Source organism: Echeneis naucrates, chromosome 20 (assembly GCF_900963305.1).
Source record: "Echeneis naucrates chromosome 20, fEcheNa1.1, whole genome shotgun sequence".
Lineage (NCBI taxonomy): Eukaryota > Metazoa > Chordata > Actinopteri > Carangiformes > Echeneidae > Echeneis > Echeneis naucrates.
The window spans coordinates 8,514,782-8,532,340 of NC_042530.1; the positions used below are offsets into that span (position 1 = coordinate 8,514,782).

At 42.4% G+C, this 17,559-nt stretch overlaps 2 protein-coding genes across 2 annotated transcripts; both read right to left on the reverse strand.

Moving 5' to 3' along the window:
• Window positions 1-970: 970 nt before the first annotated feature.
• On the reverse strand, window positions 971-3,745 carry LOC115061352 (jouberin-like). The gene is made up of 4 exons (XM_029529661.1): window positions 3,704-3,745; window positions 2,770-2,937; window positions 2,078-2,169; window positions 971-1,422 (listed from the first exon to the last, which is right to left on the reverse strand). The coding sequence occupies exons 1-4, from the start codon at window positions 3,743-3,745 to the stop codon at window positions 1,170-1,172; spliced, it is 555 nt and encodes a 184-aa protein (XP_029385521.1). The 3' UTR covers window positions 971-1,169.
• Window positions 3,746-5,407: 1,662 nt separating this feature from the next.
• rrs1 (ribosome biogenesis regulator 1 homolog) lies at window positions 5,408-6,868 on the reverse strand. The gene has a single exon (XM_029529312.1). It carries the CDS (start codon window positions 6,866-6,868, stop codon window positions 5,825-5,827), a length of 1,044 nt encoding a protein of 347 aa, XP_029385172.1. The 3' UTR covers window positions 5,408-5,824.
• Between the last annotated feature and the right edge of the window lie 10,691 nt (window positions 6,869-17,559).

Genomic DNA, 17,559 nt, shown 5'->3' on the forward strand with positions numbered 1-17,559 from the left:
TTGATGTCTAATCTCTGGTGAAATCACCTGTCATTTCATGAGTGATGAGTGATATCAAATCTAATAATTTCATTTCAGCAGGGTACTCTCAGCAATTCCCACTGAAAGAAAGTCACAGGCTTGAAAGATGAGCTGTAACAGTAGTGGCAGTGAAAAGCCCTCTCAGATATTCTCATGAATCACAGTTTGCTCAAGGGACTGTTGGAGCTGTCTTTTTCTGTAACATTTACACCCTTCTCTGTGCAAGACGTGCCTCCCATACACTGGCCCCAGAGTGACTGCCTCCTCCGGCCTTTATTACAAAGGATTATATCAAATGCTGAGGGAGGAGGAGGAGTGTGTTTCCCTGTGGAGGTCAAGGCCAAGGTCAGGATTAGGTTTGGTGTTTGTGTCCTCTGCAGGGAGGTAATCTACAGCCCACCCTATAGAGATCCTGCTCCGGGGACATGCTGGGAGGTACCACAGAAGAAGACTACGTGTGACTTCTGAGAGCTGCTTTGTTGTTGCTGGGGCAACCGGTACAATCCCTGGTCCTTTGGCGAGTCTTTCAGCAGGCCTCAATCATGCTTCCTTTTGCTTGAGAGAGTTCTCTCTGCTGCACTGTGAAAAAGGAGGGAGGCCCAGTGTGTTCAAAGGAAAAGGAACAGGAGCTGAAGTATGAGGTAATATACTGAGGCATGTTTCCACTGAAATAAAACACTGGAAAGCTTTGCTGGTTTTATAGCTTGACTATTATTCAGACACATATATGCCGTAGATATATATATAGAGACAGATAGATATATACATACATTTACAGATTCACAAGAGTAAATGAAGTGAAGAGACATGAATGTTTCAACAGACAGTAAAATAGCATTTATCATAGGAAACACTTACAAGTGCAGCCAGTGAGTACATATTACCAAAGCACCAACATGGCATTCGACCACTACCACTCAGCTTTATTCAGTCTGTTAGGTGTGTTGCAGGGCAGGTCACTCCCCTCTCAGTGATGCCAAAGTGAGCTATTAATTTGTGTGTGTTTGTGTGTCTCCATATTCGGGTGGATTTCACACAAATCAAGGAAAACTGAATGTGGCAACAAATAATATTTGAAACCTGTCCTGATATTGGAGAAGCTTCTCCGTCCACCTCACAACTCCGCCCCAGACAAAGAGGAGGGCTTCTTAGTCACCCTCGAAGGCCCCGTTGGTGGCTCCCTGGCATTCACTCTTTTTCCGGCATTTGGACAAAATCCTGTGGAGCAGGCTCGGGGATCTGTGTGTCTGAGGTTGGGAGGCCACCGGCTGAGGCACATGGATCTGGGGCCTGTGCACCAGGAAGGGGCCCTCGCGCTCAACCTGGCCCCTATCCAGTGCCATTCCTCCTGCCCCTGCACCTCCTTTACTCCCCCTTCTGAGCGCCTGCAGAATGTGTCCACTGGGGGACAAAGAGGAAATAACAAACACAAAGGCCCTGTTTATTCCCCATGACCCAAATTCCACCGCTAGCAGACAAGACAGGCACGGAGCTGTACAGAGGGCTCTGTTTGGTGTGTGAGTTCATGTGTGTGTTAGTAAAGTTTAGTGGCAGGCTGTCAAATATAAATAACTTCTACACAAACTGCTGGACAGATAGAGCACTCCATCACTCTCATTTCAGCTATAGCAGCTAAAATGTTTAACAATTTGCTTGCATCAATATTTAATATTTGACAAATCAGAAAAGTCTCTTAAGAATTTGCTGTCAAATATTTTCACATCTTCTTAGAGCAAAAACAAAAACAAAACCTTTCCTTTGCTTCAGCTTTGCAGTGGCTCTAATGAGATGCGGTGTGTGTGTGTGTGTATGTCAGCATGTATGTGTATGTTTGGGGCTTTAGTAATCAGTGTGCTTTGTCAACTAATGAGGGCCGAGAGGGGCCACCTGTTCAGGGGCGCTGGGTGGAGAGCAGTGGGATGGGACTTGGGGATGGGGGATGTGGGGAACAGCTGCTGGGTGCTGGGTGCCGGGTGCCGAGTGTATGATGTGTGAGCATGATGTGTGAGGGGGATGTGTATTTGTTGTTTTGGCTGCTGGATGAGTTTACACTTACTTTGCCTGTCTGCTGCGGATACCTGAGTCGTTGTCCCTCGCTGGGTTTCTCTGAGATAAACTCCTTCGCAGGACTCTGGGAGGAAGACCTGACTGAGAGCGGAAAAGGTGTTTGAGTTAAAATTGCCTTATTGACGTCCTGAAATAACCTACACATGACCTTTAATACTGTTGCACTGCCTATTCTGCTATTTTCACCATAAAGCAGCTGATTATTTCTGTTTTTCTTTCTTTTTTCAAAAAATAACCAAAAACAGTCTTGTCATGAACATCCAGTGATGATTTAGACTTCTCAGATATGATAAAACAACAAACTTTGTAGAGATAAGACAGCAGCTTCAGGCTCCTATAAACTCTTTATTTAAGATATATTTGACATACAACCAAGTGATGGGGGTTTCACAAGAGCCAAATGATAGAAAATGACTGGATCAAATTCATTTAGATAGCCCTCCAGGAAAGCCTTCTAATTTTCCAGGGGGGTGGGGTTCATGATTTAATCTACGCACCACCCTAGTGTGATTTGTTGAAAACGCTGAGATGGCATCGCTCTGACATCATCATGGTTATGTCTTCATGTGCACTTTTATTGGTCACAGCATTAAGTTAGATTCTTCTTGAACGATAAGCAGCAGCAGCAGCAGTGTTGTCCACTCATGCTGCATTGCTGAGCACTTTTAGGGGCAAACCAACCTGGCTGAGCTCCATCACACAGGAGGCGGGGAAGTAGCCCTGCTGGCCATCCTGCAGCCGCCCAAACCACCTCTCCTCCTCATGTTTGGACAGCACCAGGATGACGTCACCCAGAGACAACGCTAGCTCATCTGGCCAGTGGGGCCTGTAGCTATGCACCACCACCATCTAAAGGACAGAGGAGGAGTAACAGCTTGCTTTGCTCAAAATTCAAGAGGCACTTTCAAATGTTTACGCTAAATTTAGACAACGTGTGGTTTGTTCTAATGTTAAAAGCTGTTGTCAGTGTCCGAGTGGTCTTGCTGGTTTTTAGGTCAGAGTCAGTGAATGGAGAGGATTATGTGTCAAGTCTCAGAGATTAGCTTCTGTGCAGTGAAATAGAAATCCTAAATCGGGGTCTACTCTTCATTAACTGTTCCACCTAAATATGGTACTTGTTTTTTTTTAGAGGAATTAGATAAATGAAACACATAATGGAGCTGCAGAAAATTGATTGACCTTACATAACATCAATGTCAAATTCATATCCATCAGCCTGGGTATATGTAACACTTACGAGATTAGACTGAATTTTGTTTTCTATTCCTGTCTAACATGAAAATGGATTACCAATGTGCAGCATAAATTCATGAATATTTGATGGATTTGCATTATGAAGAATTGCCAACTTGCCTTTTCAGTTTCGGCTCTGTATCGATACCTCCCTGTCAACCACGGAAAGTGGAGATGAATCAGCAAAAATGTTACGTTTCATCATGCAGATTTGAATCCACACAAAAATACATCAACAAATTTATCAGTGCACCTATGACCTTCAGGAAATGGGAGCTCCTTGAGAAGAGAAGACGAACATTTAGCCCATTTATTAACTATCCGTAATCTAAATGTAATGTCATGCTAAGCCATACTTCACTGCAGATATGATTGCACTCACCTTGCGGAGCAAGGACAGTGGTGAAGACTTCAAAGTGTTCATTGCTGTGCATGTAAATGCGCTGCATCCTGAAGATCTGAAACTTGCACACTGACCGAGCCTCTCGCTCTCTCGCTCTCCCTCTCCACTACCTTTAAATAAAAGCAGCTGACTAATCCACTGCAGCACTGACTGACTGACTGGAGCTGGACACAGACAACAACAGATTCCTCCTCGGGTGCAATAAACAAGAATGTACAGGACAAGACAGAAAACAAAATTTAAATTTAATGCAGAAAAGTTTTCTATTTTTGTACTGATAGTTGGATTTTGAACTTTATTTCCAAGTTGAATAAACTGATTTAATTTTAATATGTTTTTCTATCAGCAAAGGTGTAAAAGGCTGACTTCATCCAAGCCATCATGCTTGACCACATCATCTTCATGCCAGCTTCTATTGTTCTTTGACCATCTGGTCACACAGGATAAGTTTAGGGGCCACTGTCAATGGCCGCCTGACGTGGATGAGAATTCATAATTTTACCTCCTAAACAGTTCTTGATTGATTCAGGGTTATTGACTGTGTCCCATTTTCCACTGGGCTGGGTGAGCAGAGACAAAGATGAATGGGCTTGGACAGAGTGGCGGATTGCTCAACAGATGGTGATTGAACCCCCACCACTAGCTCCCCTCTCCCACTCCGGTGAAATGGAGCTTGGCTTTGAGCTTGTGTCTGCGATTAAAAAGCATCCATCAATAACATGAAAGATCATTCAGCCACATGATCATATCTGAGGACTGCAAGCTTCCTGCAATTCCACAACTATGAAGAAAGTCATTGAATAACCCTTAAAAGGTTGTGATAAAGTTTATTTTCTGTAAATATCTAAAGAAAGAAACAAACCCTCAACGAAAAATATAGTTGAGCTCTTGTAAGGGGGGCCGTAGATTATCTTGGTGGACTGTGCAAGGAGAAGTGTGTTTGTCGACACGTCTGAAAGAGGCAACGACTGTTAACGGATGAGACAACAAATTAACCTCATTATCTGTGGCCTCAGGAGCCCTGCACAATACTCTGTTGGATTGCAGCGCCCAGACTAAAAAAAAAAAAATCGAATTCAAAACAGGCAACATTAAATTATAACGACTAGAAAAATGATACCAAGTTTTTATAGACTAAAAAGAAAAAAAGTTGTAAATTCGTGCTTTGTGAGCTATCTGTTGCACGTCGGTCTAGCCACCGGGGCCAAAGCAATGCCTTACATAACCAATAACCACATCTAAGCTGCTTAGAAACCCATTTAATGTTACTTCTTGGAAGAACAAAAACACATGAGCACCAACCCATTTAAAGTTCAAGCATTTATCCCTTGAGGCAATTTAGGACAGGTGTTTAGAAAATATGTGAAATGCAACCAAAGTACCGCATGATTTGTCTCAGGTTAAAACTGTTTTTAGGACTTCCTCCTTCTTTAAAGCATTTCAAATACCTCCATGTTCTTACACATTTCATTGTCCCCTCCTTTGGTTTGGTCAGTTATGATGTTTCTATATAATTGTCTATAAATCACTTCAATGTTTATGGCCTATCCTTCTGGACAACTCCACTCTATGGTCCCAGGACCAAAACAAGGAAGGTGAAGCTTATATCATTTATATAAATAAAACATCCCTCTGTTCAGAAAGGGTTGAAGGCAAACACTGTTAGTGTAACCTCTTTGATTATTTTGGAGTTTTCATTTCTGCCTCTTAGATTACATTTTAAATCCCAAATTAGGCGCAATTTTTTTTTTTTTTTTTTTTTACCATTTACATTAATATCCAATGCTGCTCATTTTGTCCAATTTCTCAATTGAGAATATATTTGAAATATATTCAAATGCTGTGAAGCTTCCAAGCAAGTACAAATCTCTCATAGCTACGACGATGATGAAAACAAGACAGGAAAAAATAAATTCATGAGGTGTGGGTGGCAAGAATAGGGTGCATTTATCTTCGCTTTACATTAATATTACACATATTGGTACCAGTTTACAGTGAAACTGACCAAAAATCCTGCACAGTCACATCATCACAGCTGAGTCAGTCATTTTGTGGAGAAAGGCACAAAACCAGATGTAGGAGGGCACAGGAGATGTGTCCTCAGCGCTTCCCAGGCTTAGATCTCTTCTTTCCTCCACCAGCTTTGCCTCCTTTGCCTCCTTTGCCTTTGCCCCCCTTCCCCTTGCCCTTTCCTGACATGTTTCCTTTGCGTCCTTTCTTCCCGGCTCCCTTCTTGTATTTTGCTGCGGCCTCTTCTCTGTCCTCCTCCCTCATCTGTTTGTTGACAGCCTTGGTGACGTCCAGTGTGGGTTTCTTGCTGTCCATGATTTTCAGAAGCTCCAGCTGCTTCTGCTTCTCATTAGAAAAGTCTCCGATGAGGGGCTGAAACTTCCTCTTCTTGCCGGTGTTCTTCGGTGCTTTCTCTTTGGGCAGCCGTTCCTGGAACATCCCCACGGAAGCTGTGGAGGTCTGGGCCACACTCACGGCTCTGGCCAGCTCGTCTCTGGACTGCTGCGCTTTGGGGGTCAGCCCCAGACCCGGGACTTTGACTTTCTGTGCCCTGGCGATGTTCTTCAGCCTGTTGAACTCATTCTTGGCCACCCTCTCCTTCTTTGCTTTGAGGCGTTTGGCGAACTGGTCCTCGTTGGGGTCCGCGGTCTCCGGCACCTCGATCAGCCAGTCCTTGGTGTCGTCGTTGGCCCTCTTGTAACCCCAGCGCCTCCTCCACTCCTTGGCAGTCTCGTCCCAAACCAGGTTGGTCTTCTTCTTCTTCTGGATTCCCTTCAGCTTGGCGAACTGCTCCCACTTGGTCGGAGGTCTGGGCTTGGGAGGCGGTTTCTCTCGGGGCAGCGGGGTCGTGGGCTGCGGTAGTTTGACCACTATGGCCTCCTCCACTCTCTCCGAGGGAAGCTTCCATATCTCGTTGATGAGCAGCTGCGTGTTGTCCCGAGCTAAAGACCGGAGGAAGTCCTCTTTATTCTGCTCCTTGAAGCTCCGGGTGTCGATGCGGTTCTTGTCGCTCGCCAGCAGGTTCCCGACGTCAAAGTCCAGGTCCAGGTCTTTGTGGACCGTGATATTTCGGAGTTTTTCTGCCTCTTCCTGCTCGGCTTTAGCTAACAGCTCCTCCACACTGCACGCGGCCATGTTGCCCAGTTCTACTAAACGTGCAATACCCACGTGCGACACAGAAAAACACAAGGGAACTTCTTCCGGGTCAGAGTTCGCGTTGCCAAGTTACACATGTGACCACAAGAGGGCGACATCGATCCATTTCTTTGCGTGTGTTTAGGAATTTATTGATTTATTGATTGATTTAGAACAACGTACGAAAATGTAATCCGTTACAAGTGAAAATAACAGACGGATACATAAACAAGTAAAAGAAAAAACGAAAAATCAAATCAATATATATAAAAATATACCTCTTTTTCAGGCGTACTAAAAATTATTTGAGGAACAAATACAAACAATGAAATGTTTTTTTCCTTTTTTTGACATTGAAAGTTCAATTACCATGCTACCATAAACTAGAAAATCTTAATATTGTGTTTGTCCTTCTGCCCAGTACAAAATCCTGAATCAGATCAGATTTTTATATATCTTTTCCTTTTTTTTTTAATCCACACATTTAAGGACTACTTCACCCCATACTGAAGTTTTCTTCTCTGTGAGTTTTGGTGACTTTTATAAAAGCTTAAACATCATTTTAAAATTCTTTTGATAAACCCTATGATAGGATTACGAAGTGTTTTCGTGACAGCATGAAGTATTAATACCATGCGCTCTGTGTAGTGCATTCTGATCCATAACTATAATAACTCTATTTTTGTCCTTGTCTTCCTTAATTTGGAGGAAGACATGAAGGTCCTATTGTGACGAACTGGCTGCCGGTTGCGCTACAACAGTGGTGTTATTATTTTGGGCTCCAGTAATTACATTCATCACCACACTTGCCATGTGAATGCTAACACTCTGACAGACACAGAGATAAGGTCAGAAGTGATGCTGTGTTTGGAGATGTGAGGAGGAAACGCGTAATTAGTGGCCTAAAGTTCCCGTTGTGATTTAAAGAAGGCCATAAGGTCCTCTGTGATATGGATGCATATTGTCTGGCATTGTCCAATGGAAACAGAGTCCACTTGTTAGTTTCTGGCCTCAGCTGCCTGCATGTGTCATCCACTGTCTCCACAAGTTTTTTTTTTTTTTTTTTCTGACTTTTGATCCAGGGCGAGTTCAACCAAACAGGATTATTTTTCCATGGTGTTTCTTTTATGGAAGAATACCCAGCACAGGCCAGATGAAGCTTTTTCTGTGCTGTGACCATGGAGCAAAGTCATTCCCACTGTCAGTGTCTGCGTCTCCACAGTTTTTAAATGTGCTTAAGACCATAAGATTTAGAAAGAGCTCTCTTCGCAACACATTAATGCTTTAATGTGGAAACACTGACAGGTTTATATATATATATATTTTTTTTTTATTTGTTGGTTTCAGCTAAAAGAGCCCAGTCTTTATTGTCAGGTATATTCTTTGACTCATTTTGCTCCCACGTCCCTGAAAAATTTACATTTTGGACTTGTAAGAGGGCATTAGTCCTACCTGAGTCCTACATATTTTTTTATAAATGAATAGAAATTGTGAACGGTTTACTAATCAGAGACGGGGACGGGCCTCAAAGACCATTCAAGCTGTGTGTTGTAGCCCTATTTACAGAATGCCTGCACAAGTAAAGGCAGAATGCTTCATTTGTTCACTGTATTAGCAAATTTTATGTTGCTTTTCTATGCTGTATCTCTTCTGTTTGGTCACAGAGAAAATTTTGAATCGTGATGATTTCTGTACTTCTCTATTATAATTTTTATCTATTAATATTTACTTTATTAAATACCCACTAACTGGTGGCCACCATGATCCATGAATCACAATCCAGGAAATAAAAGACATTCATTCATGCAAAAACAAGCCAAAGGCTTGCAACATCCATCTCATTCCCAAAGAGTACTTGTTAGCATCAACAAAGAGGTGAGAGCACTGGAGGGCCTGATATAGAACGAGAGCAAAATAATCTCATCAGCACCATCCAGGCATAAATCAGACGTGATTAGCTGCTGACAGTTTACTTGCATATTTATAGTCATTGCGTTATCCCATAAATTCTTTGACCTACTTGGCCCAAGGAGAATGTATTTTCCACTAGTTTGGGGATTATATCATATGTTGTCCTCTGCCAGCATGCTGTGTTTTGTACGTTTTACAAGGTGATGCCTGATTCTCCTCTGGATGAAAATGAAGAAACACCATTTAACTTCAGGGTTCACACCTATCAAACGGGTACACAGGAGGCTTAAAATATTCCCTGTACATCCAGTGTGCCTACTGATCAATCACTGTGGTAAATATCATGGGCCGCAGCTTAACGTGACATGATTTACCAGAGAGGAATCAATAAATGGGACCGTCTGTCCAAGTTAACCCTAAACTGCTCATGCAAAACAAACGATCCACATGACTGAGCTGTTGGCTGTCGGGCTTAGCCACTCTTGGAGATTACATTCGGTACTTCCTGTTTCCACAGTAAGAGGGGAGTTATGTCCCATGGTGAGCAGATTTAAGTTAGTTGGCAGTAGAGGTCAGAGCTTTTTATTGATCTGCTGTGGATGGGACAGAAACATCATTTGGTCCTGGGCAATGGCTCACCGCTACCTGCTGCTCCCAAATTACTGCCTGCACTGCATGCTATCTCTTACAAAGGCTTTGCTGCATGTTTTGTATCAATTTTAAACCTTTCCAACCACGACAGAGGACAAAATGTAATCCTCTGTTCAGACTGCTTGATGTGGCAGGCATAACCCAGGTCTCTGCAGCCAGACCTCAGGAGATGTGCTGTTTGCAGGTGAGCGGGAAACATAGCTGTCGTCTCTTGCAAGTGCACCATTTCCCCCTCCAGCTGACGTGTGTGAAACAGTTCAACTGCACCCCAAAACCTGGCTGTCTTCCTAGAACCAGCACGGGATGGAGAGTGGAGTCCTTGAGCTATCATTCCGACCACATTACCACTGTGTGTGTGTGTGTGTGTGTGTGTGTGTGGATGCCAAATCATGCAAGTGAGGGCATGACGTATGTGTTTGTGAATGTGTCTGCAGTGTCCCCATGCTGGATGTTGGAAGCAGACAAAGCTGGGTAGCGCTTGATGTCATGGCAACTTCCAGAGGTCGTCCCTCAGTTTTGTACTCAGCAGCTCTGTGGGGGCTTATCGCAGTGACATCATCAGGTACACCCTCTTCTCTGCTGAGCCAGAGCGTCAACCAAATCCACCAATTAGATGAGAATAATGATGAAATGATTAGTAACTGACAAAACTTCAAGTCTCTTTCATCATCAGCTTTCTTTTTTTGACCCGAACAGTCAGGATTTATTGACCTGCACCTCATTGCAGGTCCTGCCTTTCCATCATTCATTTATTCATTCATTCATCTTCTACTGTTTGCGGGTGGTGGGGGGTGCTGGAATTCCACTATGTTTTTTTCCCTATGCTGCCATGCTGCCCACCTTTTCATCTTAAAGGGAGTTTTTGGAAAATATGACTTTTTCATGTCTTGTAGAATGTTAGACGAGTAAAACTGGCCAAAATGTTGGCACAATAAATTTATAGCTACTGTTAGTTAGTTTAGCTCAGCAAAAAGGCCGGAAACAAGGGAGAACAGTGAGCGAAGCTCTGCTGAAGGATAATAAAGTCTGCAAAATATGCATTGTGGACGTAAATCAACTCTTCATATATCATTTGATTAGTGTATACAAAAAAGCAATGGAAGAACAAATTAGATTTTTGGCTGGATGAGACACTTCCCAGTTTCAGACTGAGAAAAAAAAACATGTTTACTGAGCTTTAAAGATGTTGGTCCTAAAATACTTGGCCACTAAGCCTTAACATGAGGCCTTCTATTTACTCTACAGACATGAGTAATGCCAATCCTTTTATCTTATGAGTTGTGGGCTGTTGTTAAGAACAAATACATTTATTTTCTAAAATGCTAAAGCTGAATCCAGATAGACATTTAATATAAAGGCAAAGCAGAAGCAAAGCAGTATGGTTAAATATATACTGTCTCCCGTTCTTCCAGTCTTTCACCTAATATTCATGTTAAATTTCAATAGGGCTTTATGATTTGTGCAGTGTCTTTAAATAGCTTGACATCTTCTACAGCCTGTGGTGTTTTTCACATACACACACAGACAGAAAAGGAGGGAGAGCAGGAGAGACACCAACTTTGCAGAACCTGTGCAGCCTAATGTGTCATCCGGCCCCTCGGGTAGAGCCGGAGAAATCCTCTTTGAAGCCTTGATACAGCTCCAATAATGAGGGGGTGTAGCTGCGGGCCCCTGCATGAGGGTCACTGAGGGCCCTTATTGATTGACTGTTAATTAGTCCATAGGTGCACACTGGTGCATAATTAGACGGATTCTGGGCTTAATGAATGCAGGCAGCCATTAATTCTTCTGGGGATTGTTCACTCCAGGAAGGGATGTAGACTTTGGTCTATCAGGTATTATTTTGGGGAATAGCACACTATTGTTACAGGTATGATGCACACTGAAAATGTATAAACCATCACATATGGTGGTGATGGCTTTGTGATGCAATTTAAGAAATGTGCGTAAATTGTCACTTATTAAGACACAGAAAACTTTCTTGATGAAATGGCCTTCATATGCTTCATATGAAACAAGGCTTTTAGCCGCTAAGTGCTCCTCAACTTGACAACCACTTGGGTCATGGAAAAAAAGATGATACAGAAAGATAATGTTTAAAATTAAATATGTCATTTGATGAGTGACAAATGAGCCCTTTTGGAGATTCACTGAACACCTCCAAGATGTGATGTCGTATCCTTCATTCAGCCATTTCCTTCTGTCTCTTAAACTCCAAAAACTCTGAAACGTTTGCGACAACTGGAAAGCGATGAGCAGAAGAGGCAAGTCAGGATTTGAATGATGAATCCAAATCAGTGACACATAGGTCAAATGGAGAGATAAGCTTGTCAACATGATATTTCAAAAAATGATCATTTCACTTGTGATGTTTCAGTGTTTTATTAATGGCATGTCTCTAATCCTGGACGGACTTCACAAAAGGAACCACCATGCCATTTACCAAGAACAACTCCTCCTGGGTCAGTCAGTGTTGTTGAATGACTCAGAGAAGAGTGCTCATTAGCGAAAGGGCAAAAATCACCTTGCTCATCTCATCCTCTGGGCCACTGTCACTTATCTCTAACAGAGTGTCAGTGCGTTGCTGGCATGCTAAGTGTCATCGCATGATCACATTCACATTGAGCCGAGAATCAGTGATGATCATACAGAGTCCCCCTGCTGCTCTGATGGCTCTGCGACCCGTGTCAATCACTTTTCTTTGTTCTTGAACCAACTGTCTGATCAATGCTGTTTTTAAATTGGTCACGGATCGTGCCAATCTTTGGCCTGACGTGAAGCAACAGTCACTAATTGCAAACTACATTCACCAGACTGTCCTCTCTCGTAGCACGATAGATGCCGAGCGCCATCAGGATCCCAGGGGAGGTTCCTTAGCTATAAATAATATGGATCACATACATCTATGCAGGGGCCCTCAAGCAGCAGTACTCACTTTGATATGTAAATGTAATCCTTGCCTTCCCCCTAATGCCTTAGAGTCTGAGTAAGTGAAACAATTTGGAGGAATTTCGCAAGGCATCTCAGGTTCAGAATATTAACACTCCTGGTTTCTACAATAACATTTGATCTTGGTGTTAAAGGATAATTTGTGCTAAACTGTATTACATTTTTCAAGATGCTATCTTGTATGTTCACATAAGTGAATACCTGTTTTGACTTTATATCCGAGGTTAATTCATCTTTGGCCTCTCCTGAGTGATTGTGCATTTAAAGAAGCTATTTGAAAGTTTTACCTTCATCATCACTCGACTTGTCTTCTTAGGAGCTGGAGCCATCATTGTTTTTACAGTTCAAGAGGCTATAATACGCCATCTGAGCAGCGCCACAGAAACTCAAGGCAGGCCACCTGCACTGGGGCTAGCGAAGTGTGCTAACTTAAAATCAAAGCAGAAGAAAAGATGAGATAGAACAAGAAGTAAAAGGAAAGCAAGGCAGTTATTGGTGAGCAATGAAGTTTGAGGTTTATTGTCCTTCTGGACAATAAACAAAGCAGAAAGCTGCTGCAATGCAAAGTACAAACAAACAAACTTACAAAATAGCTCCTTTAAAAACCTATCTTCGTTTTTCACAATATATTCATTCACTCATCTTCTACCACTTATCTATTTCTGGGGGGTGGGGGGTGCTGGAGCCAATCCCAGCTCACATTGGGTGAAGGCGGCGTCACCCTGGACGGGTCACCCGTCCATCACAGGGCCAACACACAGACAGAGACTAACAACCACTCACACTCAGATCTACGGACAATTTAGAGACAAACATGATTTCTTTGGACGGTGGGAGGGAACCCACATGGGGAGAAAATGCAAACTCCACACAGAAAGGCCCCAGGCCAGGACCCAATCCCGCGACCTTCTTGTTGGGCAACAGTGCAAATCACTATGCGGCCGCGCTTCCATTACTATAATATATTTCAAATACAAATGCAAAATTTAGGGCCTGTGAGATTCAAAATTAAGGTATATTTGTCATTCAACATTTGTCATGCAGTGAACAACTGACTTCTATAAATCATGGTGGAGTGCTTCTGCCAAGAGGGACGCTGGTCACAAATGGACACTTTAAAGTATAGTGGTGAACTAAGTTGAACGAACAGCGTCAGATATGACCGTTAAATTGAACTGGCATCTCTGTCATCATTCTTAAGAAAATCGCAGAGTGTAACCTTCAGCGTACAAACTCCAATGTAAGGCAGGGCTGCCTTTAAGAAGCCACTTTTATCTACTGCCTGCGCACAAAGCAGGGAAACCCTGGTGTAAGGAGCACAAAACCTGCTGCCATGAGAAATGAAAAGATCTGAACATCAATAAACTTTTATGGGTGGCTTTGGATCTCAGTGTGCAAAGCAGATTTCTACCTCCTTCATCCGCCAAAGGGATTTTTTTTTATTCAATAAACAAAGTTTCAGACTGTGACAGCACCTACAGAAGACTGAATCTGTTTCAAAGCAAAGCATGACGCTACTCGCTCTCAGGTGCTTGATATTATTTGGCGTCTCTGCCATTTTGTCCACACTTGCCTGAGCTCTGAGGTGAGATGGCAGCTTGAGGCTTTGATAAGTGGCACTCCTGCTGTTCTCTGTCATTCTGGACTCTGCAAGAAGTGAGGAAAGTTGCTCAAATGAGCAGTGATCAAAACGGTAAATGTTGGTGTTTCTCAGCAGGAGAAACAACAGACAAGCTTTTCATCCCCGTTATTGGCAGTTGCTACAAACGTCCTAAGGTCTTTCATGAGAATAACACACAGGCTCACACATCAATTTTTCCACTCACACAAGCACCTCAAAGTGAAACCAAACATCACCAGCCCTGTGTTATTTCTCAGGTTTATTTTGAGGGTTTGTTTTTTTTTTCTTGAAGCAGAGATGTACGGATAACTTAACACCCCAGTTTAATTTGCTCGTTGCCTGAATACGTGGTGTCAATGGAGACTAATGCATGTGACAGCTGGAAGCCCTCAACTCCGTATGCACCCCCAAATAAAACACGATGATTCAGTGTCACAGATGATTCAGAGCAGATAATGAATGGCGGATCCATTTTGTTATTCTTTGCATGTTGTTACTGGCAGGGAGGAAGGGTGCAACAAAGCAGCATCTTGACTGTAATTGTGCAAATTGCCCGGGGCTATGTACAACCTACTTGTGGTTAGATAGGCTCCTGTTCTTTCTGCCCTGTTTGAAAGTCATCTCTAACCCAAGTTAAACTAAACTCTGTCCATCCCCGGGCCTTTGCGTTATATCACACAACTCAATCAAGCAGATGGTCGCTTACACTTCATCTCATCTCTTGCTTTATTAGCCCAACATAAACATTGTTGTGAGCATGACGGAAAACACGCACCCATGCATAAATAGATGTGCACAGGGATACAGAAACAAACTTGTGCATAGCGGAGTGATGGCTTCCAGCTCAATGCAGAGCAAGTGCCGATATCCAGAGCCAACATCTAATTAATGTTTACATAACTGTGGCTAATGTAATTCATGCTCGCCCTTGTTCAGAGGGGTTAGGGAGCTTGGGGAAGCCCACCTGCGAGGACAATAGCCGGTGAGGGAGTCGAACACACAGTCCAGTGAACTGAACACATCACTGGGGATTGAGAGGAGGAAAAAAAAAAACAAAAAACAGTCTAATTACAAAACACAGTTTGAAAATGTCGGCCACAGAGCAATTCAGCAATCAAACTGAAAGTTCCTGGAAAACTTGTTGAGCGTAAGTCATGATCATTAAATGTTTGCTTCCAACACACATCCTACCTAATTTAATGGTAATGAAACTTTTTTGGATTTTAAGTAACTATGTTAAAAGGACATTATTTTAACAGCAAAGTAAATTAATTGAAACAAATGTTTCTCACTGGTATGTAAAAGTGGAAACATCAATTAGCTACTTAAATACTAGGTCCTCAATTATGATGATCCTAAATGGGTTTTACTTCTTCTATCTTTATTGCGTCCTGCAGCAGCACGATCACCATCAGCCATCACTGAGCACTTAGTGAGTTTTAAAAGGCTCTGCAATTTAATGGGAAAGAAACATGAAAGTTAATCAAAATTGCTGTCTTGGAAGGGCAACAGTGACGAAGATGCACCTTTACTTCATACAACACAAAATTTAAAGGGGCAGTCAAGGTTAATGTTCACATAAAGTACTCTGAGTGTTTATTGTAGATCGTCACAGCAGCAAGAATAACTGTGTAGTGAAAACAACACATTTAATTGAGTCATAAATAGATATCTACATAATAACCTCCAGTGGCTTTCTGTTTTGTTTGTGCCAAATCACAGATTGAGGGCAGAGCTAAAAACAACCTATTATAGTGATGCTACAGTAAAAAACAGCAATGACACCATTACATTAAATGATCAGACAGCCCTGAACACTAATGCCTCAGACCTTGGTGTTAGAGCTAAGTTCACCTATTCAATAATTACAAATGAATAAACTAAATCAGTGCTTGTCAGGCAAGTTAGGCTGAAGGGTGAAAATGATGGCATTCCTCGGATGAAGAGTGGCTGAGAGCCAGTTTTACACACCTCCAAGTACCCAGAAGTCATTCTGGAGGCAAACATTAGTGACTTTCCGACTGTCAGTTATAGTGACATTTATCTTTACTTTTGCTCGTGATCAGGAGTGATCACCGATTCACTGAGGGCAAAGACAGGAGAGAAGCTTTTTTTTTTTTTTTTTTTTTTTTTTTTAAAGATTACAAAGATGGTGTAATGAGAACCTTTCAACAAAGACAAGCTTTACAGGCTGAGGTGGAATGCTTTAAGTAGCTTACACTACATACAGACGTCAGTGTTCACAGGCAAACTGTTGAACTGTTGAATCTACAGATATTATTTGTTCAAGTAAGGACTGAAAAGAGCAAAAGTTGATGCTAACAAAGGAAAAGCATAGGATGTGTCGGGGTGAAAATAGACCCCGAGAGAAGCAGCTGCAGATCATGAACAAAGAAAGCACAACAGGGATGAAAAGGTTTCACTCTTGGCACAGATAACTCCAAATGGGGCAACAGAGAAACAAGTCACTGGTGAGAAGCATCAGTGCTCTCCCAGCCAGATATGGCCAGATCTGCCAAAGCAACTGGAGCAAAGAGGGTGGATGAATGTAAAGAATGTATAAAGGAACAAAAGGGTGGAGTTAAACCAGACTGTGTTCAACCCACAGCGTGCTGGCATCACCTCAAATTTAACACCACACATGTCTTCAGGGCTCAGACACAACAATGATTAAACATATCGAGATGCAAAGTCTCTCACAAGGTCAATATACTTCACAGCATAACAAGAGCCAGGAAGCTGCGATAGAGAGCATAATAAAATGAAACAACAGTTTTTACCCTCAAGCAGAACTGAACTCAGTTCAACTGTGCTCAACTCCGAGTTAAAAAACTCCACTCACTGGGTTCAAATGTTTCTGAATAGGTGTCTCAAGGCTCTAAAACACCTTCAGGACAATTTTGTCATTGTCTGAGATGAAAACTTTAACTAATCCCATAAGAAACTGCATGTTGTCGCCGTCTCGTCAGAACCAACCACATAAACAACCACATAAGCTGCTGAAGAACAACCACCCAGTATTACATCGCCCTGCTTCCACTCGACCAGTGGCTGTTACATCACATTTACAGTCCTTTGTCTCCTTCTCGTGTGTTTTCTGCACTCATCCTGTCCTCTTTCTGGAGGGTTAGACCTGATGTTGAAAGGCTTGTGACAAAGGAGTGTGAGATTAACGCACGTATCTCTGTTGATTCATTGCATTAGTTTTATTTGACTAGCTCAGTTGATTGATGCTGAGCTCTGGAGGCTTTTAAATTACAGTCACTCCATTGAATTAATGACAGGGAACCAAATACAGCACAGGAATAATTTTCGGACACAATTTTTTCACCACACACACCACAATGTGTTTATTATAAATATTTTAACTCACATAGTAACAAAAGGAACATTTCTGTCGTTGGAGAATCAAACAGCAACTTAGATTTGTTTTGTCTCAGTCTCCAGTGAAGACAGGGGAGTCTTTGACTGAGTCTGCTGCCGTTTGTGGTGATAGTCTGATATTTTTATTACTTTGGCCTGGTGCAGTTGTGTGATCAGCACCTTTAAGCTCCTCATT